Below are 23385 nucleotides of genomic sequence, written 5' to 3'. Positions count from 1 at the left end.
ATCTATGCGTTCTAAATATTGCAAAGAAAAAAACAAATAACTACAATGTACTCCCTTTAAAGTAATATAAACGTTTTGAATCATTAAAGTAGTGATTTAAAAAGTCCTATATAGGGAGCAGTTTGCACATGTTGTTACAAAGAGTTCTTTCATTTGATAAATGCTTATTAGGACACACTACAGGAATCAAACTCTTTGTCGTCTACTATAACAGACGGCAAAGAGGTGTTCCACGGACGGCAATGTCCTTTGTCGTCTGTCTCCTATTGGCAATGTTTTTGCATGAGCTTTCGACGGCAGAGTACCTTCTTTGTCGTCTGCCTCCAGGAAGCGGACAGCAATGTCCTTTGCCGTCAGCCGGCTCATGGCAAATTAACTTTAGACGACAACCGAAGGAAACTACACCGTTAGGTGACTAACGGAGCACTTTGTCGTGAGCCTTCTTTTGCAGCCTTTGTCGTCTGCCTTACAGGCCTTTGTCGTCTGCCTCCTGGCCTCTTTGATGCCTGCCTCGCAAGCCCTTTGTCGTCTACCTCCTGCATCTTTGCCGCCTGCTGGCTTTGGTGGCGGAGGGCAAAATGACTAAATGGGCTAGCTGCTGATGTCCCGGGTTGCATAGGTGGCTTCCACCTGGCCTCTTTGCCATTTGCTCCATGATGACAAAGGCCTTTGCCATGAGCTGGCAGACGGCAAAGAGCCCATATAGTCCCTGTTTTATTAGTTTTATTTTAGTTCATGGCACATATATGTATTTGACAGCACATATATGATATATTTTTCACAACACATATATATAGTTCACAGCACATATTTGATATACATATAAAGTTCATCAATGTACATCCCATATATCGAAAGAACCAACATACAAAGTTTTACACTATTCATCCATAGATACATATACATATAGTTCGACATTGTTCATCAACTCAAATGAGAACTAGAACTAAAACACTCCGTGAATGCCATCTTCCATGCATGTAGTACATCCAATCTGCAAAAATGTGAATAAGAAAGTCGGAAGAAGAAGAACAACAACATATGATGTTTTTGAGTTAATCAACAACAACAACAAAAATGTGAATATGAAAGAGGAGAAGAAAGAGGAGGAGGAGAAGAAGAAAAGAGATCAAGAAGAAGGAGAAGAAGAAGGAGAAAAAGGAGGAGGAGGACAAGGAGGATAAGGTCTTCTCCTCCTTCTCCTTCTTCTCCTCCTCCTCTCCTTCTCCTTCTCTTCTTCTTCTCTTGTTCTTCTTCTTGTTCGTCCTTCTTTTTATTTTTCCTATTTCTTCACCTCTTCTCCTCTTCTTGGAGCTAAATTATTTAATTATGTCTTTTTGGAGCTAAATGGGGTAATTATGTCATTTTAGAGGAAAACAAGCTAAGTATATAATATTCATGAGCTAACCAAGGTTATTATGCCATTTTGAGATTATTATGTCATTTTGGAGCTAAATGGGCTAATTATGTCATTGTTGGGGAAAATAAGGTAAGGACAATATGAAAGAGGATAACAAAGAGGAGGAGGAGAAGAAGAAGAAGAAATCAAGAAGAAGGAGAAGGAGAAGGAGAAGGAGGAGGAGGAGGAGGAGGAGAAGGTGTTCTCCTCCTTCTACTTCTTCTCCTCCTCCTCTCCTCCTCCTTCTTCTCCTCCTCCTCCTTCTCCTTCTCTTCTTATTCTTCTTCTTACTTCTTTTCATTTTTCCTATTTCTTCTCCCCTTCTCCTCTTGTTGGAGCTAAATTATCTAATTATGTCTTTTTGGAGCTAAATGGGCTAATTATGTCATTTTGGAGCTAAATGGGAAAATTATGTCATTGTTGGGGAAAATAAGGTAAGGATAATATGAAAGAGGAGAAGAAAGAGGAGGAGGAGAAGAAGAAGAAGGAATCAAGAAGAACGAGAAGAAGAAGGAGAAGGAGGAGGAGGAGGAGAAGGAGGAGAATAAGGAAAAGGTCTTCTCCTCCTTCTCCTTCTTCTCCTCATCCTCTCCTCCTCCTTCTTCTCCTCCTCCTCCTTCTCCTTCTCTTCTTCTTATCTTCTTCTTCTTCTTCTTCCTTCTTTTCATTTTTCCTATTTCTTATCCTCTTCTCCTATTCTTGGAGCTAAATTTTCTAATTATGTCTTTTTGGAGCTAAATGGGCTAATTATGTCATTTTAGAGCTAAATTAGCTAAGTATATAATATTCATGAGCTAACCAAGGTTCTTATGCAATTTTGAGATTATTATGTCATTTTGGAGCTAAATGGGCTAATTATGTCATTGTTGGGGAAAATAAGGTAAGGAGAATATGAAAGAGGAGAAGAAAGAGGAGGAGGAGAAGAAGAATAAGAAATCAAGAAGAAGAAGCAGAAGAAGGAGAAGGAGGAGAAGGAGGAGAAGAAGGAGAAGGTCTTCTCCTCCTTCTCCTTCTTCTCCTCCTCCTCTCCTCCTCCTTCTCCTTCTTCTCCTCCTCCTCCTTCTCCTTGTTCTTCTCTTCTTCTTCTTCTTCCTTATTTTCATTTTTCCTATTTCTTCTCCTCTTCTCCTCTTCTTGGAGCTAAATTATGTAATTATGTCTTTTTGGAGCTAAATGGGCTAATTATGTCATTTTGGAGCTAAATGAGCTAATTATGTCATTTTGGAGCTAAATTAGTTAAGTTGTGAGCTAACCAAGGTTCTTACGATGTTTTTACCTAACTAAGCTAAACTAGCTAATTATGTCAAAAATGAACTAGAGAAAACGTACCAGAGTGGTCATCAAGGAGGAGAAACACCAGGGTTGCTCGCGTCGGCTTCGTTTGGAGGCGGTTGCCCTTGAGAAGGGTCGTGCGATGCCGCTCGGGAGTTATTCTGCAGAAAAGATATTTTGCAATGTCTCAGTTAGCATTATGACACACAATTGTTGATACTAGTTTATAATGACCATTGAAATGAAACTCACCATGCCAATCGCACAGAAGACGGGCATCGGTGGAGGGGCTTGACCGAACTTCTCATACATAGACTGCACATTCGGTTTTGAAGAGTCGGCCGTATTAGTTAGTAATGAAACAGACATTACACACATGATTTGGCTAACGTGAAAAAGAAACTTACCACAATAAGCTCGTACATGGCCAGGTGAGCCGCCTCATTCCGGGTCCTCTCCTCCTCAATCAACTCAGTCATGGTCCGGTCCCTCTCCTCAAGAGCAGCCTGAAGAGTAGCCTGGCTTTCCGCTCTCTCTTTCTCAAGAGAAGCCTCGGTTGTCGCTCTCTCTTTCTCAAGAGCAATCTCGTTTTCCGCTCTCTCTTTCTTAAGATCAAGCTGCAACACCATTCCTCGTTACCACAGTAATGATCGATGGCCACACGCACAATGAAATGGATGAAAGTTTTTTGAGTCCGTACAACTAACCTGGATGGCAAGATCAACTAGCCGTGGACGAGGCGTTATCTCAGGACAGGAGCTCGACTGGCGCGCCTTGATCTCCGGGAGAGTGAGTGGACAACGTATTATCCCATCTCCAATGGCTATCCAGCCATGGGGCCTCCCGCCACCATATATCATCACCAGCTCTAGATCCAAAGGTTCCTGGCTCGGGTTAAAGTCCTCCCCTTTCCAAGCCTTCCCTGTGTCCCTGTATTTCACGAGCTTGCGGTGGGATGAGATGTTGGTGAAGTTATTTGGATCATCCAGGTCAGACTCAGAGAATGCCTTCGCCTTCTTGTACAAGGCGGTATGGGCCATGCCATAAAGGTCGTACAACTCTGGCATCTCCGTCTTATTGTGATGCGCCTAAAAGAGAGGAACAAAGTATTAGTAAGGGGCTCAAGCTAGCATGAAGAATGAATTGCATGAATCATGAACCAAACCACATACCCGGTTTCGTCCGAACTGAAGTAAGTTGGCGTTACCTTGATGGTGTGGCACACCAACCATTTGGCTACGCTGATCCTTTGCATTGTCGTGGATGGCTCGCTAGTTGCCTGTGCACCACTCATCCACCAACGCCTCCCAACAATCCATTTTATCCGCACACCATCTCAGGGGCACCTATAAGTTATTAGAAAGAATTTTGAGCGCTACGCCTATGAATCAAATCAAGAAAACTACATACAAGGCCTGAAGAATAGGTAATTACCTTCATGTACTGGTCCTTCTTCAGATACTTTCCGCGGCACTCCTTCTTCTGCTTCTTAATACCACGCGTGGCGTAGTAGTCTCGAATGGCCTACGGCCGAGCCCCGTGGCGTAAGTTCTGTAATAACCACCTACACTCGGCCTCGATAACCTTGGCCGCCTCCTCCTCATATCCCTCCTCACACCTATAGAAGGTATCCAATCAAACAAGACAACCGATTAGTACCATAATTAGCTATATTATTAATTTTAGATTGTGTAAAAGGATAATTTACCCAAAAGTTGTTGACCACCATCTCAGCTCTTGTGTGGCACAAGACACCATCTATAATCTCCTCTGGCGGGGCCTGCGCAGCCTGGTAGTGCTCCCAGGTAAATCCTAGTGTAGGAACCTGACCCTCACCAGGCAACGTGACAAACCCCGGGAAATTTGTGCGGCAAAGCACACCAAGGACGTTGTTCGGCTTGTGGACTCCACCAGGGTGTTTCCATCCCCTGCAGTATGATAAGGTCAACGCATTAGATATTTGAAGAAACTTCAAGTTAGAAGCTAAAAAAAGAGTAAATGTACTTACCTATCCCCTTCAGGCTTAATCAACGGCCTCTGCTCGCGGGTAGCCGGCACGACCGGGAGACGTGTACTACCACGCTTGTACATGGTGGCCCCGTCCACCTGCACGTCGCCCTCACTATCCGTAGACTCATCCCCGCCATCAACAGAACAACCACCCGGACCCTCGGTCCAATCCGGCACCTTGGTACGATCCGGCCAGGCACCCCATCCTGACCTCTCCACGTCGGACGAAGCGTGTGTGGCAGGAGTCTCCTGGGACGTAGCCTCAGGAACCGGAGTCTTGTGGGCCGAAGGCACCTTGACCCGAGGTTGATCCTGGACCGGAGTCTCATGGGCCAAATGCCCGTCCACCCGAGGCTCCTAGACCGGAGTCCTCATAGCCTCCTACTCAAACGGGTCCACCATAGTAGTCATGTGCTCCGGTGAATGAACTGGTGGTGGTGGCGAGGACGGTGCAACAGTCCGCCTACCTCTTCTGTGGCCACCACCTCTCCCTGTACCCTTCCCCTTCTTCCCTACCCGACCAGCACCTCTCCCAGTGGGCAATGCCACCGACGAAGAAGCACCCGCGTATGGTGTCGTCAGACTGTCCGCCAAGGCTCTACGGAGAGATAGGGGTGGAATGGAAGTACCACCCTCGTGCGGGCCGCCGACGAAGAACCCGTCGAGCGATCTGGACCCGCACCCACCATCTTTCAACACCTGCTGACCTGCCATGATAAAGATTAAAAGAAATTAGTAAAACATAAAAAAATTGAATAACTGACATGAATAATAATATGTACATATATAATTTAAGTTGGGAATCTTACAAACTAATAATCATCATCAATAAATGCATCATCATCATCAGTATCACGCATGTATTCATGGATGACGTGCTCATCGGGTTCAACGGCATGAAGTTGTGGAAGGCCTTTTCGTAATCGGTCAAGCATTGACAGGTCATCCGCATCAGTAACCTCTTCTAGTTCCAGCTGTGCTGGTTCCGGCTCAGGGGTGAAGTCGGATTCATCGTCGCTGTCTACTTCCATGTTCTGGGGTGAAGCACGGCGGTTCTTGAAACGTTTCTTGGAAAGACGTGTTTCTTGGAAGAATTCCCCATCATATGTGTCTGGGTTAATGTGAGGTTCATAATCCTGTTCATTTGGGAGAGGTGGTCTAACACGTGGCGGCACTTCATAAACAACATGCCAACCTTCCATATTCTTATCAGTTTGGCATATGCCCACGGTAGATAGAAAACTTGGGTCACCTTTTGAGCCGTAATATAGACATCGGGAACATCTAAATGGGTGTTTGGATTGATTTCGACTAGTCCTATATGTTCATGAGTCCTTCTAGTCTCCTTCGGCTGGAACCAATAACATTTGAAGACTACGACGTTCGGTGGGTTTTCACCATAGAATTGAAGTTCATAAATTGCTTCAACTCTTCCATAATACTCGATAACACCTTCACCGATAGCAGAGACACCACAATTTGTAGATTTCCGGTCGGGCATAGATAGCTCTTTGCCAAAGGTACGAAAGAGATACCCGTTGATGTTGTATTTCTCAAATGAACGGACCTTATAGTCAAAACCATTAGCGGCTTGTCTCAATTCGGCATCCATAGACTCTTGAATTAGCCTACAAGTTTACTACGAAATGATTGTTGCATTAGCCGCAAATTAGACCAAGAAATGAAATGGTCCATTATTGATAATTACCGTTTATTTGAACCAAGAGATGAAACCGGGATAGCCGCCTCCTCTCTTTGCCAGAAGCTCATACTCTTCAACAGAATCAGTTTGGATCACCGCTCCATCCGAGAATTTGGTGACGTATCGGTTGTATGAAATATCCGGGAATAAGAGCAGTTCAAAGGAATTAGAAGTTACGAGAAAATGTGTCGAGAACTTACTCGATGTACGGACGCACTTCTGTTAGGTTGTTGAAGATATACAACAAAATGTTCCGCCATTCTTCGACATCCAACGTTATTGGTTCGAAGCACTGGCTGGTGCGAGCTTCCCTTTGAATAGGCTGAGGTTCGATCCACCTTTTTTAGGGTCTCCATCATTGTGCCGAGGCTTCAGATTATGCAAATGATAATTTTTGGCTTCGTAGTGTGCTGTCACAAAGTTTGCCACCTCCTCAGTAATGAATGCCTCAGCCATCGATGCTTCAATTCTACGCTTATTTTTACATTTAGCTCGAAGCGTCTTCTACATCCTCTCAGTTGCATAGCACCAACGATTTTGCACGGGCCCACCCAATCTTGCCTCGGTCGGTAGATGTAAAATCAAATGCTGCATTGGATTAAAGAAGCCCGGCGGAAAGATCTTCTCTAACTTGCACAGCAACTCCGGTGCAAACTCCTCCATGTCATCTACCACGCAGGCGACAATTCTTTTGCACAATGAACATGAAAGAAATAGCTCAGCTCCGCCAGTACTAGTCATTCATACTCAGGAATAAAGCCACGTAACATCACCGGCATTACTCGCTCTAGCCATATGTGCCAATCATGACTCTTGAGACCAAAGATTTTTAATTTTTCAAGACTCGCTCCCCTCTTTAGATTCGCTACATACCCATCGGGGAACATCAGGTGCATTTTGACCCACAAGATAATTTCCCTCATACCTGACCTTCCAAGATTGAACCAGGCCTTTGGCTTCGACCACTTCTGCTTTCCTTTGCCTTCTCGCATGTTTTGTAACGGTCTGTAACATAGTGTCTCTTGATCGACTCTAGCCTTAGTATTATTCTTTGTCTTCCCATCTATGTCGAACAATGTACCAAAAATAGCCTCTTCGATATTCTTTTCAGTGTGCATCATGTCGATATTGTGTGGAAGAAGGAGGTCTTTGAAGTAAGGCAAATTCCAAAAGCATGACTTGAAATACCCTGGACGCTCTGGATCAGACTCGAGGGCGTTTAACTGATCCAGGATCTGTTGGCCTGTCAACGCAGGTGGTGCCAAGTTTTTGACAACTTTACCTTTGGTAAAGTTCTTCTTGTCTTTTTTGAACTGATGGTCAGGATCCAGGAACTGTCTATGCAAGTCAAAGCAAGAATACTTCCGACCCTCCTGCAACCAATGAAACTGAAGAGTTGCCTTGCATTGGGGGCACGGGAACCTTCCATGCACACACCATCCACAGAATAGCGCATACGTCGGCAAGTCATGCATAGAGTACATGTACCACACCTGCATTTTGAAGTTTTGTTTTCTAGCGGCATCGTATGTCTTGACCCCATTATCCCAAACTTCTTCTAATTCATCCTTAAGCGGTTGCAGGTACACATTCATATTCTTCCCCGGATAATTGGGCCCTGGAATTATCAACATCAGAAATATGTTCTTTCTTTACATAATCTGCCCGGGGGGGATTGAGTGGAATCACAAATACAGGCCAACAACTGCATTGGGTTGCCGTCATGCCGAAGGGATTAAAATCATCCGTGGCGGCGCAGACTCGAGGATTCCTTGGATCTGCCGCTTTATCATGATGCAATCAATCGAAATGTTTCCACCCTTCCCCGCCTGATGTGTGTACCGCCATCTTATTCCCATCCGCATCTAGTTTGGTTCTTTTTCCCAATTTGTGCCATGTCATCTGTCTGGCTGTCTCTTCAACCATGAAAAGACGTTGAAGCCTTGGTACGATTGGCATATATCAAAGGACACTAACTGCGATTTTGGTCTGACTCTTCTCACCCATACCGTTGTCTACCACAAGATACCTGCAAGACTCGCAATTGGGACAATAGTCCAAGTGTGTATATTCCTTCCCAAATAAGACACATCCTTTCTCACATGCATCTATCTTCTCATAGGGCATCTTAAGTACACGAAGTATTTTGTCTGACTGGTACAGGTTTGCAGGCATGACATGGCCTTTGGGTAGGAAGCGTCCAAATAGTGTCATCATTGCGTTGTAGCTTTCTCTTACCAAGTTGAACTAAGCCTTCGGAGCCATTACTTGTGTAATTGCATCCAGCTAACAAAGCTCGGTGTGCTCATGGAGAGGACGTTTTGAAGACTCCAACATTTCATAGAAGGCCTTTGCAGATTCCTCCATCTCATCTTCCGAATCCCGAGCATCATCAAAGTCTTGCATCATGTCTTCGATCCCGGTACCATGCTCGTCGGTGCGATGACGGACAACCTCAGCTCTGGTGCATTGTATAGACTCACCATGAAATGTCCACACTTTATAATTAGGCTTAAAACCCCTCCTCTGTAGGTGTTTAATCATTACAGCCTCTGTTGTCTTTTTATAGTTGTCGCATCCAGGACAGGGGCAATAGTTCCTTTCCTCACCATTTGCAAATGCGGCTTTCACAAATTCCTTGGTTTTTAGAAACCATTCTTTCGTCATCTCTTTCTGACTAGGGTGACCGGTGTACATCGACGCACGATCACTCATCTTGCCTAGCTACTAAATACACAAGAAATATATTTATATATAATTTAGCATATATATTCATCAGTTAATCAAGTTCACCATTTTTATTACGTCCATGCAATCGACACGCTAATAGGTAAAGATAGGTCCTAATCCCACCCGAGTATGTGTAGATTGGGTTCGTTTTCCCATGCTCTACTCCGGATTCAATAAAAAAAATTGGCAGCACCTCCATGTTGTTCTCCTGATACACGTCTCCGCAATAAACAGAGAGGATGTGTATCCGAAGAACAACAGGGAGGCACTGACGAAATTATGCATCGGATCCGGAAGAAAGCATATGGGAAAACGAGCCCAATCTACACATACTCGGGTTGTCCATGAATAACGTTGGACAATTCGAAAGAATCACGGTTATAAATATAAGCAAATGCATGCATATTTATAACTATAACCCTTTCGAACGGGAGACGCATACTGGTCACGCATACTGATAAATTAATTTAATTACCTACATCTAGCAAGTTTCATCCAAAAACCGACCCACAGTAAATGAAGGGGCGAGGAGGAGATGACATTTGTACTGACCCACGAATGGGGGGAGCTCGTAGAATGCATGGGGAGGTCTTCGCACGGCATACCTCACAGCGACGAGACAACTGTCACATGTAAATCCACCCGATCAACACAAATATTTTGTGTTCATTAATAAAATTGAAAAATATACGACCTAACACAAATATACAGCGTATTAACAGTTGCGCAGAATTTCGTGCTGGGGTGTCAGGATGTCGTGTCGGGGCGTCGTGTCGGGGTGTCGGGGCATCGTGTCACGGTGTTAGGGTGTCATTTTCTACTTCGGTCGATTCTTTTTTCCTCTTCTTCCTTTTCTTCTTCTTCTTCTTCTTCTTCTTCTTCTCTTCTTCTTCTGCCGGCAGGAGGAGAAAAGAAGGAGAAGAAGAAGGAGGGCTCCTTCTCCTCCTCCTCCTTCTCCTTCTTCTCTTCTTCTTCTTCTTCCATCCTTTCATTTTTCCTATTTCTTCTCCTCTTCTCTTCTTCTTCTTCTTCTTCTTCTTCTCCTCCTCCTCCTCCTCCTCTTCTAACTCCTCTTCTTCCTCCTCTTCTTCTTCTTCTTCCTCTTATTTCTATTTCAATTTTTCTTTATCCTCTTCGTCTACTTATTCTTCTTTTCTTCTTTTTTCTCTTCTTCTCCTTCTTTTTTTTCTTCTTCTCTTCTTCTTTTCTTCTTCTTCTCTTCTTATCTTCTTCTCTTCTTCTTTTCTTATTCTCCTTCTTATTTTTTTTCTTCTCCTCTTCTTCTCCTCCTCCTCCTCCTCCTCCTCTTCTCCTCTTCTCCTCCTCCTCTTCTTCTTCTTCTTCCTCTTCTTTCTATTAAGCTAGCTAACTAACCTAACTAACCAAGCTAACTAACTAACCTAACTAATTTAACAAGCTAACTAACTAACCTAAACCTAATAAACTAAAAAACTAACCTAACTAATTTAACATAAATAAAAATAAGGAAAAACTAACCTAACCATAAGAAAGGGGGCTCACCGGCGGGGGCGGCTGGGGCATCGTGCGCGTTGGGGTGCCGGGGCGTTGGGGGCTGTCGGACGCCGTGCGGCGGCGGCGGCGGTGTTGGGGCGGCGGGGCGGCGCCGGGGGCGATGGGGCGGCGGCGCCGGGGCTGTGGGGCACCGGGGCGGCGCCGGGGGCGGTGGGGCGACGGCGCAACAGCGCCAGTGGGGAGGCGATGGTGGTGGCGGTGGTGGGCGTCGGGGAGCGGAGTGGAAGAGAGGGGTCGGTGTGAGTGAGTGAGAGAGAGGGGCCGGGTGGGGGCAAAGAATCATTACTGACGTTAGCTCTTTGGCGTCTGCTGGCGGCTCTTTGCCGTCCGCGGCTGACGGCAAAGAAGAGATCCCAGTTCGCCCTAACGTCCCCGCATTCACGTGGTCCCCACCGGTAGCTTTGTCGTCTCTTGTGCGGCTCTTTGCCGTCAGCCGCAGACGGCAAAGAAGTGATTCCAGTTTGACCTACCATCCCCGTAGTCAGGTGGGCCCCCACCTGTAGCTTTGCCGTTTGCTGTGCGGCGCTTTGCCGTCTGCGGCTGACGGTAAAGAAGTGACTGATGGAAAATAAGTTCTATGCCATCAGCTAGCTCTTTGTCGTCCGCTTTGTGGAAGCTGACGGCAAAGACACTCTTTGCCATCAGCCAGCAGATGGTAAAGATCTGGCAGACGGCAAATAACTGAATTCGAGTAGTGACATATTCCTTTTAAAGAATATACACTATTGCATATGGTTAGCAACATAGGTAAAAATATATAATCCAAATCAATGGTCATATATACATTCTGAAAGAGAGAAAACTTAGCTTGCCAGGGCTTTCCTTTTCTCTAATCCACAAACCAATCTATAATATAAAAGGTTATATGCATAAATGAGTAGCGGAAGAATGAGAAATGGAAGGATAATCCGTTGATAAAAAAACCTGAATGGAAATGAAAATGTGTGCTCTTTCTGAAGACTTTATAGACCATTATTAATGGAATTCTAAACCGTGTATGTCAATTCACTACATGTGATAAAATCTATACAATAGAGACCATATAATGGAAGGATAATGGAACGAAAATACGTATGCAATTTTTCTTAACGCAAAATGGCCATGGAGTGTCACTTTAATAGTCGAAGTAGGTAGATAAATTTTATCCATTGATCAGCAAATGGAAAAATATGCATCCATACTCGGCTAATTCAGACTATGGCAAGTCTAAGAACAGGTCTAGAAATTCATCCACCATAATGTTGGTAGGACAAATAATAGCTCGGCTAGATAAATATTATGTATCATCATAATAAAGAAAAAATGAATCATAAACATAATCAACAATAGCTGCATATTATCTGCCGTAGGCCGAAGTAACAAATCATGAGGTATATGAATCCAAGATGGCATAGACTCGTCACGCTTACAATGCATAGGAACAGATGTCAGCGGTGCTTGGTCGACACCTATGGGAATCAACGTAAAACCCTTGTGATCGTAGGGCGGGGAAAGGTGACGTCAACAGCAGAGCTAACGATCAGCACCCGGCAAGCCTTTTTACCCAGGTTCGGGCCGCTTACGCGTAAAACCCTACGTCCTGGTTGTTTGGTTTCTATTAAGCGTTTTGTCGTTGATCGTTACAGTGACTGGTGATAACCTTCTTCTAGGCCAATGTCCAAAGAGTCTAACCCTTCCTCGTTACAGCATCTCGGCTGCTACGAAGAGAGCTCGAGCGAGACTGAAAGCCCTTCCTCGCGTGGGAGTGGCGAGGAAGGGACGGATGATGACGACAGCGGAAGCGGGTCAGGCCCCCTGCACACATTGTCTGCAGACGGGGACCTGCCCTCGGGCTAACCGTCGACCGTATCATCGTCGTCAGTCTGCCGCTCGCTCCCTCCCGCACCGGACCGACCGGAGCTACCTCATCTTCCCGTCAGCGCCCGGCCTTTTGCTCCTCCATCTCTTCGGGCTTCGTTCTCCTCCGCGCAATGCTGGTCCCGAAGGAACCAGCTTGGATCGCACGCAGGGCCGCTCCATGTCTTCCTGAACTCCAGTTCGGCGAACGTAGTTCCTTGCCAAAGACAGTAGCTTGAGGTTAGAGTGGATCATATCATCCATGTAATATGTTCGAGAATATCCCAAACAAATGAATGAAAAGATTGTTTTCCCTTTTCTCGATTCTGTTCTTTGTATGATTCTTCTTTGCATAATCTGGGACCTTGCCGGCAACTACCGGCAAGGCTCCTTGTCGCGTTCAGTGCAACCATGGAAATCGCCAAGCGCAGCTTGAGACGAGATCGGGTGCTACGTAGCCTCTTGCTCTGTTGATCAGGTTCGCAACTGTTTGAAGGCGCTCTGTGGCCGTTCAGGTCGTTTGAACGAGTTCGAAACAAAGACAAGGTGCACTGATCTTTGGAAAGGTCCCAGTATGCGCAAACTCCACACACAAAGATTGGAAACTTTCAAAGGGAAAAAACAAAGAATCTATCTACTTCGGATCTGAATCTCAAACTTAAAAACTTATCTGCTCACGTCGCGCTTGTGTGGCGCTTGAGTCTTTTGCCACGGCGTCGGAGCCCTCGGCAACCAGGGAATCACCGCTCCTCGCGGCCTTTCCCTCCAGCAAAGTCTTCTTGCCGACGGTCCGTGACCGTCGTTTGGAAAAAAAGGTGGCCAGGGTGTAACCCCTTTGCTTTTCTCTTGCTAGGTTGTGCTTGCGGAGCCCCCGAGCACGTCTTTGGGCGACGATGTGACGCTCTGAGGGGCGCAACACTCGCACTGGAGTGCGCGCCGGGGCTTCGGGACCGTGTGGCGCATCCTCAACGACTATGCATCACTCTGCAGAGGTGCGTCCGCCGGAGTATGCACCGAGGCCTCTGTGAAGCGCTCAGGCACGCCCTCGACAGCTGCGCGTTGGCCCCAAGCGACGCATCGGCCTAACGGCGCCGCCTTTGGAGCCTCTCCCTCCCTGCCCCGCGCTCGCGCATGCCTTGGGAAGCCATAGCAGAACAAAGCGTCCGCTGCGGTACCCCATTTCCGGGGGAACGCGGCGTAGCGCCCAAACTTCAAAGAATCTGGTGTTGAGTTTGCTCTGATTCACGCACAACTCCTCACCCCCTACCTGGTGCGCCGAAGATGTCGGCGGTGCTTGGTCGACACCTATGGGAATCAACGTGAAACCCTTGTGATCGTTGGGCGGGGAAAAGTGACGTCAAGAGCACAGCTAACGATCAGCACCCAGCAAGCCTTTTTACCCAGGTTCGGGCCGCTTACGCGTAAAACCCTACGTCCTGCTTGTCTGGTTTCTATTAAGCGTTTTGTCGTTGATCGTTACAGTGACTGTTGATAACCTTCTTCTGGGCCAATGTCCAAAGAGTCTAACCCTATGTGAATGAGCTAAGGGCCTCCTTTTATAGGCAAAGGGGTCACCTACAGTGCTCGGTGGTAGGTTCACAAGAAGTTACAGTGAACCTAGAGCGGTGCTTATCCATCTACCGCCGTTAGGTGCATTAAATGCACGTCTTGTCCTAGTCAGTGATATGCTGGTGAAGACATGTATCCAGGTGTTTCGACACCTGGACACTGCGCTGGCGCATGCGGAATGCGCTGGAACTTGGGGGGCGGCGGCACTGTGGCAAGGGCGGTCGCCCTCTAGTTCCTAGCCCCGTTATCCCGGCAAGGGAGGCTTGCCGGGGGCTTCGGTCGTCATCCCGGCAAGGGAGGCTTGCCGAGGTCTTGTACTTGGTGAGTTCATCATGCCCACCAAATGGACGTGGCCTTGGTTATCTTCCCGGCAAGTAAGGCTTGCCTAGGCCTTGGTAAACTTGGGGGTTGTATCTTGTCTGGGTCCTGCCATGCCCAGCGTGCAAGGGCTCTTTGCGCTCGTCCACAAGTCTGGGACACTAGGGACCACAGTCTTTAGTGCACCAACAACAGATCCAGTGCCAATACCCAGCACCCATTCAGAAAATTCAGAAAGATCCACTCTTTCATCATCAGATAAACCAAAACATCGGAAAATTCAGAAAGATCCACTCTTTCATCATCACATAAACGAGAACATCAAAGACGCATGTTGCAATGAAGTTTCAACACCTTGACATGCTGCCGCAAGGGAGAAACAATCAAAGATGCATTAATGATATCATCTCTCGCGCCACCCTCTATAAGCGGTAAAGTCTGCGTGAAATCACCACAAAGTACAACAACTTTTCCACCAAAAGGAAGCAAAGCATTCTCTTTATTTTCAACAGAAAGAACATCTTTCAAAGTCCTATAAACGCTTCGAAACACCAACGATGTGTCATAGGAGCTTCATCCCAAAGAATCAAGCAAGCTTGTTGAAATAATTCAGCCGAATTAAAATTCCTCGAAATGATACACTCATGTGATAGATCCCTCTTGAGGGCGGGTCGAGCTTCTCGATCCCACCATCCCTCTTCCTTCCCCACGCTCCCAAGTGAAAAAAATTGCCTTTTGGGTCAGACGACGACGGCGTTTCAGCGGCCTTGTCCTCCTTGGAGGCGTCATTCTAGGGGTGGGTGGAGGTTGAGGTTGTCGTGGTTGGTGGTGGTAGTGGTGCATTGCTCTCTTGGTCGTCGACGGTGTGGGAGACGAGTTGGATGGTCTGTAATCCTTCAACGACTTCTGTCTGGTACCCTTGTGGGTCGTTGGCCGGTGTACGGCGTCCCCGTGTAGTGGCATGACATGGACGAGGTGGAGATTGTGGTCTATCTCCAACATCGGCTCCCTTGGGTCGATGGCAGAGCGGATATTCTCTCCATGCGGTTTAGCTTCTCCCATCTGCGTCCATTGACGTTTCCGGTTGGCATCTGCACTATTGTTCTAGCTGTGTTTGGGACTCCGACGGCTTGACCTGGCATTTGTTGTTGTGCTCCTTGTAGCTCTTGGTCTCAAGTGTAATTTGCGTGTATCTTTCAGTTTTGTGTCAAGTTTTAGCCTTTGTAATCAGCTCCTCATGTATCCTAATCGGTTGATGACTTCATTAATTTAAAGTTAAGCTTTATGTTTTTCTCTAAATAAAAAAAAGAATTTGCAAATTAATAAACCGGGTGGACGGATTTTCTACCTCCAAAAAAAAGGCCATCAATTTTTCTATGGTCTGCTCTGTTTACAATTCTTTCACTCTTTTCTCTTTACCACGTGATAGATCAATGAAGCAACAAAAAAGTGAAGATGAATATTTCCATTTCACAAGGAGTGTGCATCGTCTTACTAGATAAATCCCTAAGCCTTTTGGAGCTTCCAGTCTACATAAAGCTCTCCCGTACACTTCAAAATTGGGTGAGTGTTTTTTCCCAAAAATTTATACTCGAAGCACTCCATTCAGAATTCTTTTCTTACAAGTGCCGAACTCGTAAATTCCCATAATAGAAATGTACCCCTTCGTTTCAGGACCGAGGGAGTATTTTTTTTCTATAGAATATATTTGTCCTCCAGGAACATACTCCTTCCATTCTAAAATAAATGACTGGGTTTAGACGTTGATACGACTTCACCGAGCCTACTATAGCTGGATCGTTACCACAGGTGGAAGTTCGATACAGTACCCACGTGTAGGACTTACCAAAATGGATTTGTTCTACAGTAGCAAACTCTTGGCTAGACATTACTCTACATGATCTGAAGATTTGATGTAATGGCCCACAAATCAGTATATAATGCTACCCCGCTGAAAGAAAAACATTGTTTGCATGTCTTCAGTTGCTCAGAAATAGTTAGCGGCTACAAATAAGCAGCAATATCACGATTCACATAAGTAGATGGCTCCTCCCAGAATAAGGAGACAGCAGGACCAATATACCCAAAAACTCTTAGCATAGCACAAAATTAACCAGTTCACCAGGTCAAATATCCATTGAGTAACAAGCAAACTCTTCCAAAAAAAGACCAACTGTTTCGACACTGAATTTCAAGTCCTAGATAGGTTCTTTGCCACCACCATCACGATCCCAGGCAGTGCTCCGCTCACTTGAAGCACTTGGCGTCCAGCAAGGACTGCCCCTCGAACGGCTCAAGGTCCTCGATCATGGCCTCAACACGCTTCTTCTGGGCCTCATCGGAGAGGTCAACCTTGGTCCACTCATAGAGCTCCATGTCATAGACCTCGTTCATGACAAACTCAGGGATGTCCTGCCCACGGAAGAGCCACAGTCCCTTGACCTTGAAGGGCGCCTCAGAACCAATCACGAGCATCTTGCCAAAAGCATATTTGCGGCACAGATCCATCCGCTGCAGGAACCCGCCGACCTTGTTCAGGGTAACGTAGGACACAGTGTTCTCTTCCTGGTACTTGTAGTCACAGAACCACAGAGAGTAACCCTCTGGGTCATACATCTCCCAGAAACCTGAAACATAAACCATATGAGTTTTGGTACATGTTAAGATCAGGGTTAGAATGAACAAGAATGGTTTCTGCAAATGTTTCACAAGGAGATAATGCATATCCGCTACAAAAGATCCAACACATTCTAGTCTCCTTTGATAACAAGGATACGACAGATGTTCAATGTTAAGTAAACAAACAAGATAGAATGGACAATGAGATCCTCTCAAGAGGAAATTTGGAAGTATCAGCGTTTGATCATATTGCTATATTGTGAAATCAAGGCATCACTGACATTTAAACAAACATCAAGGGTAGAAAATGCAAGGCATCACTAACATGTAATTAGCATACTGGAATTCTATTAGGCAGAAATAATACCTTTAACAGCAACATCATGGAAGTTGCTCTTAGTGTTTGAGTATAGCCTCTTCCAGTCATCAAGTACCATCTTGCTCGGTGGCAGTAGATCAAGGGGATTCTTGGGCTTAGGCTTTGGTGCCTCTTCCTCTGGTGCCTCAACCACAGCTGGCTTTGGGGCCTCCTTGGGAGCCTCTTTCTTGGCCTCCTTTGGTTTAGCAGGAGCAGCCTTCTTCTGAACAGATGGTACAACCTCTGCCTGCTTGAAATCACCAATGACCTTCTTGAAGTTAGGCTGGTTAACCATGGTCCAGAAGTACCTCTCAACATGAGGGAACTCGGATGTGAAAGTCTTGGTCAAGATCCGGGCAAAACCATGGTAGAGGTTGCATGTCATGACAATATCAGCCAGAGTGACAGAATGTCCAACAAGGAATGTGTTTGACGCCAGGTGTGTGTTCAATGCTTCAAGTGCCCTCTTTAATCCAGCAATGCCGAATTCCTCAGACTGCAAAGGTAAATGTTAGAATCTTGCACCTTTCTAATGCTTGGACATAGAGAATTCTGATATCTAATCAGTACACTAACCTGGGCATTGAAAGGCGCATAACCAAGCCTTGGGTACAACCACCTTGCGATATTGGGATCAACCTCTGTGGCAGCGAAGTCCATCCATTGCTCAACACGTGCCTGCAAGAATTATCAACAAATAAGCACGGATGCTTGCTAAGCTACAAGTATAGGAGTACTTGTTATATAACTCACATATTCAATAAGAGAACCACCCCAAAGCAGGTTGTCACCCTTTGAGCGAGCAACTGAAGGAAGAAAATAAATCAGTGTTCAATTTAGGCACTGTGGAATCAGTAGCAAGGATTGATTCAAAAAAGGTAAAATAAGTACCATAGCGTGCAATAGCATTGCTCTCAAAAACAGCACCATCAGGAGTCTCAAGAACAGGGACCTGCAAATAATTATTAGTTCCTTGCACTCTGACTCACTGTATATTGAACTAATCTGTGAGTCTAAGCGATGTACCTTCCCAAGGGGATTCATCTTGATGAATTCAGGGGTTTTGTTTGATACACCCATCTCAAAGTTCTTGGGCAGCTCAACCTTGACCCCACAGTACTCTGCAGCAATAAGTGCCTTGAAGGCATTCTTGTTGCCGCTGCCCGAATGCAAAACCTAAATGGATAAAGCAGAAGACATATTCAGAACAATGGACAAACATAGGATATAAGGTCACTTGATCATACAAGCAAAAGCAGATCAAACTTATGTAGACCAGCAAGCTAAGCTAAATGAAAGAAGCAGAGATGCAGTAGTCCCTCGGGTAACAAAAAAAGTCACCTAAATCTATTCAGAAGCGGTCACATACAAATTACAGCGGCTCAAAAGCTCAAGAATTCGCAAATTTATGAACAACTGACATCCTGGAGACCTGTCAGACTAGCGCATGATCATACACAAATCTACGACCCTATGACCAAATATTAAAACGAGTAAACGGGCCATCGATCCAGCGCCAGCAACGAAATCGATAATTGGATCAGAATCCTAAAAATCACACATCCAGGACCCGCGAACCGCATCCCTCGGAGACGTTACACATGCATAAACATATCGACCCGCGTCAAGCATCAGAACCAGCCAACCGCGAATCAAGCGCGGCCCAAATCGGAGTGGCTCGACAGAACTCAAATCGGACCAACACCGACTCGCATGCAACCCTAAACGACACAACCATACAGAAGCAAACAACGAAATCTACGAGGCGGGATGAGAGACTCACGAGCGCCATGTCGGCAGGAGCTGCAGGCCTCGCCCGATTCCAAATCTCAGATCTGCACAGACGGGAAAGGAAACACCACGGGAAAACGGTGAGCTCGACCGGGAATCACCACGGGCAGGCGAGGAGGGAAGGGAGAGGGGTCGAGATGGGGGAGGGGGGAGTAGGGAGGAGGTTCGGGATCTTACCGCGCGTGTGGATCGAGACGAGATCGCGGCGGAAACCTCAACGGCCGAGGGTGAGGAAGGAGAGGGGTTTAGAAAGGGGACGGGGTCGCGGATTTATGGCGGCGCGGGGGGAGTGGGGAGGGGAGAGGGAGCTCCGGGGCTTTCTAGGGTTGCGGAACGGAGGGTCCCGATGGCGGGATGGGACGATTGGACGGACGGGATGGTTCGAGGAATGGGGGGCGATGGGCGGGCGGTTGTTTTCGTGTTGGCCCCCTGGGTTTTCTTGGAGCCTGTGTCGGGTCCCTGTAGGATCGGTCCGTGCGTGCGTGCCACGGAAACCGAACGGGCTGGCGAGGGTCACGCCGTCCGCGGAGAGTTTTGCGTGGGGGATACTCCGGCTTTTCACGGTTTTCCTTTTTTGGAGTAACACCGGCCTTCCACGTACGATGGCATATCCGTCCCTCGGATTCTATGGTTCTTCCTGTTGGAAAACTTTTTTTTTTAGAGCGAGATTCCTGTTGGAAAACTTGGCGTGTGACCGAAGCCCATTAAGAACCAAGTCACTGCATTTCTCTCCCTGATCTCTCCCTAATCTATATCTATACCTACCCGTCGAAAAACCCACCACGGTATTTTTATAAAAAAAAAACCTCTAATTTTTGTTATTCAACTCGCAGTTTAAAAACGTTTTGTTCATGAACGACACAAGGGCACTCGACCCAAGCGCACCTAATAATAATTAAAAACGAGCGTCGTTCTCCGCATGATCTCGCCTCGCTTGACCAGTTTCGGACAAGGACTCTGCAGGAGGCTCGAAGCATCACGGCCCGATCCATGACTATATAAATTAACACCGGTCAATATATCAAGCCTCGAAACTCCTCGCTACCGAAATCGCCTGTCGCTCCCCACGCAACTGCGCGTTCAGCCGCGCTCATCTTCCTCCCCATCGGCTATAGGTCAGGTAGTCCTGAAATCTTAAAAAAAAGATCATTGGTGCGACTCCACGCCACCGAGCTAGCCGGCGGAGAATCGAGATCTCCTCCGCTCCCTCGCCTGTGAGTCTCGTCGAAATCGAGCTCCTGGAGAGGCAGGAGCTTGCCTCGCTACCTTGGCTGCGTTGGTCGCCGATCGCCGACCGCCACACTTGCGCAGTTACCTCGAGTGCCTCCAAGCGACACAGATCTAAGGTAGGAAGGGACTTTGCGTGAAAAGAAAGAGATGGAGACTTAGAGAGACGATGCATGGACAAAATCGCTGGAAAGAGAATAACGGCAGACAACCAACCGTCGATAGCCTATCCATCTTAGCATCAAACCAAAACAAATATGGGTCCCACGAAGGGGCCTGCGGTGTGTAGCACAATTGACTACGTGATGTGCTCTAGATTTCCTATTATATTCTTTCTGATGCGTATACAATATACGGTTCATTTTGAGCTGAGATTTTTGCATGCACAAGTGAATTTTGTGCCTCCTAATGATTACGTATGTCTCATGAATTTGTGGCTACTGGCCTACTACTTGTTTGTCACATGATTAGTCATGTGAAGATGGATTTCTGGATACAAGTGATTAAGCTTGTGATTTTATGATCCTTATCTCCATTCTTTTCTTGATATCGCTTTTGCACCATCAATTTTTCTCATCTTCTCTTTTAATATGTTTTTTCTATCGTGCCTACTATTTTTCGTAGGTGCTGGGCAGAAAGGTTATGCGTGGGCGGATCCATCAAGATACTACTATACCTCGACCCAAGATCATCACGTGTGAGAGGTGGGTGTTTCGACCACACAAAGACATAAATGAGATTTAGTTGCACAGTTTAATGTTTAAATTTAAAGTTGTTTGTTCAAAATCCATACTAAAATGCGAAGAGTCTTGCCTATAAAATAATTGTATTTTGCGCATAAAAAACAAATATTGTTCTTTCCGTTGCAAAGCACGGGCATTTGTGCTATTAATAATGAAGCAAATTCGGTTTCTGGTCGTCGTCTTAAAAATTACCCCTAAAGTTTGCATAAATTACCCACCATGCCACCGGTAAGTAATAGAAAACGTTTCACAAAGCGAAAAATCTTGGACTGGGCCGGCCCATGTAAAAACCTCCTATATTACGCTCTGCACGCTCGGAGAATATCCAGCACACCGAATGGGCCGGCCCATGCACAGGCGCGTGCTTTTAGTTCCGTTTATTTATTTATTTTCAGTTCTGTTTTATTTTTTTATTTTAAATAATTTAGAACTTTAAATAATCTTTAAAATTTTAATAAACTGAAAATTATAAATCAACATATTTAAAAAATTAAATTTCTGTGACTTCAAAAACTACTCGGAGTTTTGTAAAAATGCTCGCATATACAATAAAATGTTTGCAATTTTATAGAAATCTGTGTACAATAAGAATAGTCCATGATCTCAAATACAATTCCATGTATTAAAAACTATTAAATGCATTTAACAAAATACTTTCTAATTGAAAATATGTCCTAAAATTTTAAAAATAGCTAAGGCCTGTTTTGATAGTTTTTTTTAAAAAAAAATCCTTTCCATTTTTTTATTTATAATTTAAATAATTTAGAATTACAAAAACTTTTGCATGTTAAAAAATAGGAATTTGGACTAAAATACCGACGAATTTTTATTTTGAATCAAAAATAGGATTCAAAAAAGCGCTGGATTTTTATATTTTTTTGCAAATTCCAAAAGAATGTCCATGAATTTAATAAATATATTAATGATTTATAAAAATGTTTGTTTATTCAGAAAAACTTCATGCATTTCAAAAAATGTTTGTGAATCTAAAATAAAATCCTCCAACATAAAAAATTATGTTCGTTTGAATTGGTGGCCAATTCAAAAGAAAATATTTAAACCTGTTCGAAATATAAAAAATATTCATGATTTTTAGTAAATGTTTGTAAATTGTAAAAAATGTTCTCGATTTTAAAATCGTTCCCGTATTTGTAAAATTGTTCACGAAATATCTAATGTATGTAGTTAAAAATTAATGCTTCTAAGTCTTTGTGACAATATACGTGTGTGAATTTTGAAGAATTAATTGTTGAATGGATCGGATTATTATTGTATGTTTTCTAAAAAAAAATTGAAATTCAGAATAAATCTTTGAGTTACCAAGATTTTTGACAACCATGATATATATTTTTTGAAAATGTAAAGATTGCTTCAACTTGTGAATAAATTTAAAAGAAGAAATATTTTCTTGCGTTTGTGCAGAAAATTTTCTAAATCAAGCGATGATATGTGAACATAGATTATGTTTTTTTCTTCCGTGGCAACGCACGAGCCATTTTGCTAGTCTCTCCCTAATAATAAAGCACCGATGGCTTCTGTCGTCCGTCGTGACGTTTTTGCGAAAAAGTCCCTCCGTTTTCGAGGATTCAACCCGCAGTCCCCGATTAAGTGGATATTAGAAAAAACGTTTCAGATTTGCAAGAAAGACCCTGCATCTGTAAAATTTCCACTCGCGATCCTTTGTTTGATCTTATCCTCTTTCCAGCCGCATCGGAGCAGGAGAAGGTGAGGGGCGGCGCCCTTGTCGCCGGACTGGAGGAGATCCTCACCGACGGAGATGCCCCGCCCTGCCATCGCCGGATTCTTCTTCCCGTCCCCACCCGCCCCCAAATCCTCACCCCCACCATCCTTCACCCTCGAGGGTTGCAGATCCAGCGTCGGGGGATCGGGAGCAGGAGGATGACGACATGTAGATTTCCCCCCGATTCATCAGGCATGTGTGTATTCTAATATGTGGCGTCCTTCTTTTCCGGCGGGGGGCAGGTTGCCTGTGGCTTACCGGGATCTCGAGCTCGATCGCGTACAACTGGTCGCGGCCCAACATGAAGACCAGCGTCAAGCTCATCCATGCAAGGTTTGCGCATTTGTCATTTGTTAATTACGTTTCACCCCCTTTTGGTTCATATGCTTCTTGTCGTTGGAGATTGGTCTGTACTACTATCATCACAAGATTATTTCGTTAAATTGTTTTCCCTATCTGTGCCAAATTTGGATAGTAAGCACATTGGTTTGTTTCACGGTGGTGACCCAATCACAGCATCGGTGAGTGGCCGTGCAG

General features: G+C 45.2%; 1 protein-coding gene across 1 annotated transcript; it reads right to left on the bottom strand.

The window, feature by feature from the left end:
* Positions 1–16449: 16449 nt before the first annotated feature.
* LOC123411776 (elongation factor 1-gamma 2-like) lies at positions 16450–19429 on the bottom strand. Its single transcript, XM_045104741.1, has 8 exons — positions 19315–19429; positions 19130–19181; positions 18373–18522; positions 18238–18298; positions 18100–18152; positions 17923–18024; positions 17356–17842; positions 16450–16996 (listed from the first exon to the last, which is right to left on the bottom strand). Exons 2-8 carry the CDS (start codon positions 19136–19138, stop codon positions 16617–16619), a joined length of 1242 nt encoding a protein of 413 aa, XP_044960676.1. The 5' UTR covers positions 19139–19181; positions 19315–19429; the 3' UTR covers positions 16450–16616.
* Between the last annotated feature and the right edge of the window lie 3956 nt (positions 19430–23385).

Source organism: Hordeum vulgare, chromosome 7H, assembly GCF_904849725.1.
Source record: "Hordeum vulgare subsp. vulgare chromosome 7H, MorexV3_pseudomolecules_assembly, whole genome shotgun sequence".
NCBI classification, from domain to species: Eukaryota; Viridiplantae; Streptophyta; class Magnoliopsida; order Poales; family Poaceae; genus Hordeum; species Hordeum vulgare.
Note: the sequence above shows the minus strand (reverse complement) of the source record. Positions and strands in the feature narration are given on the sequence as shown.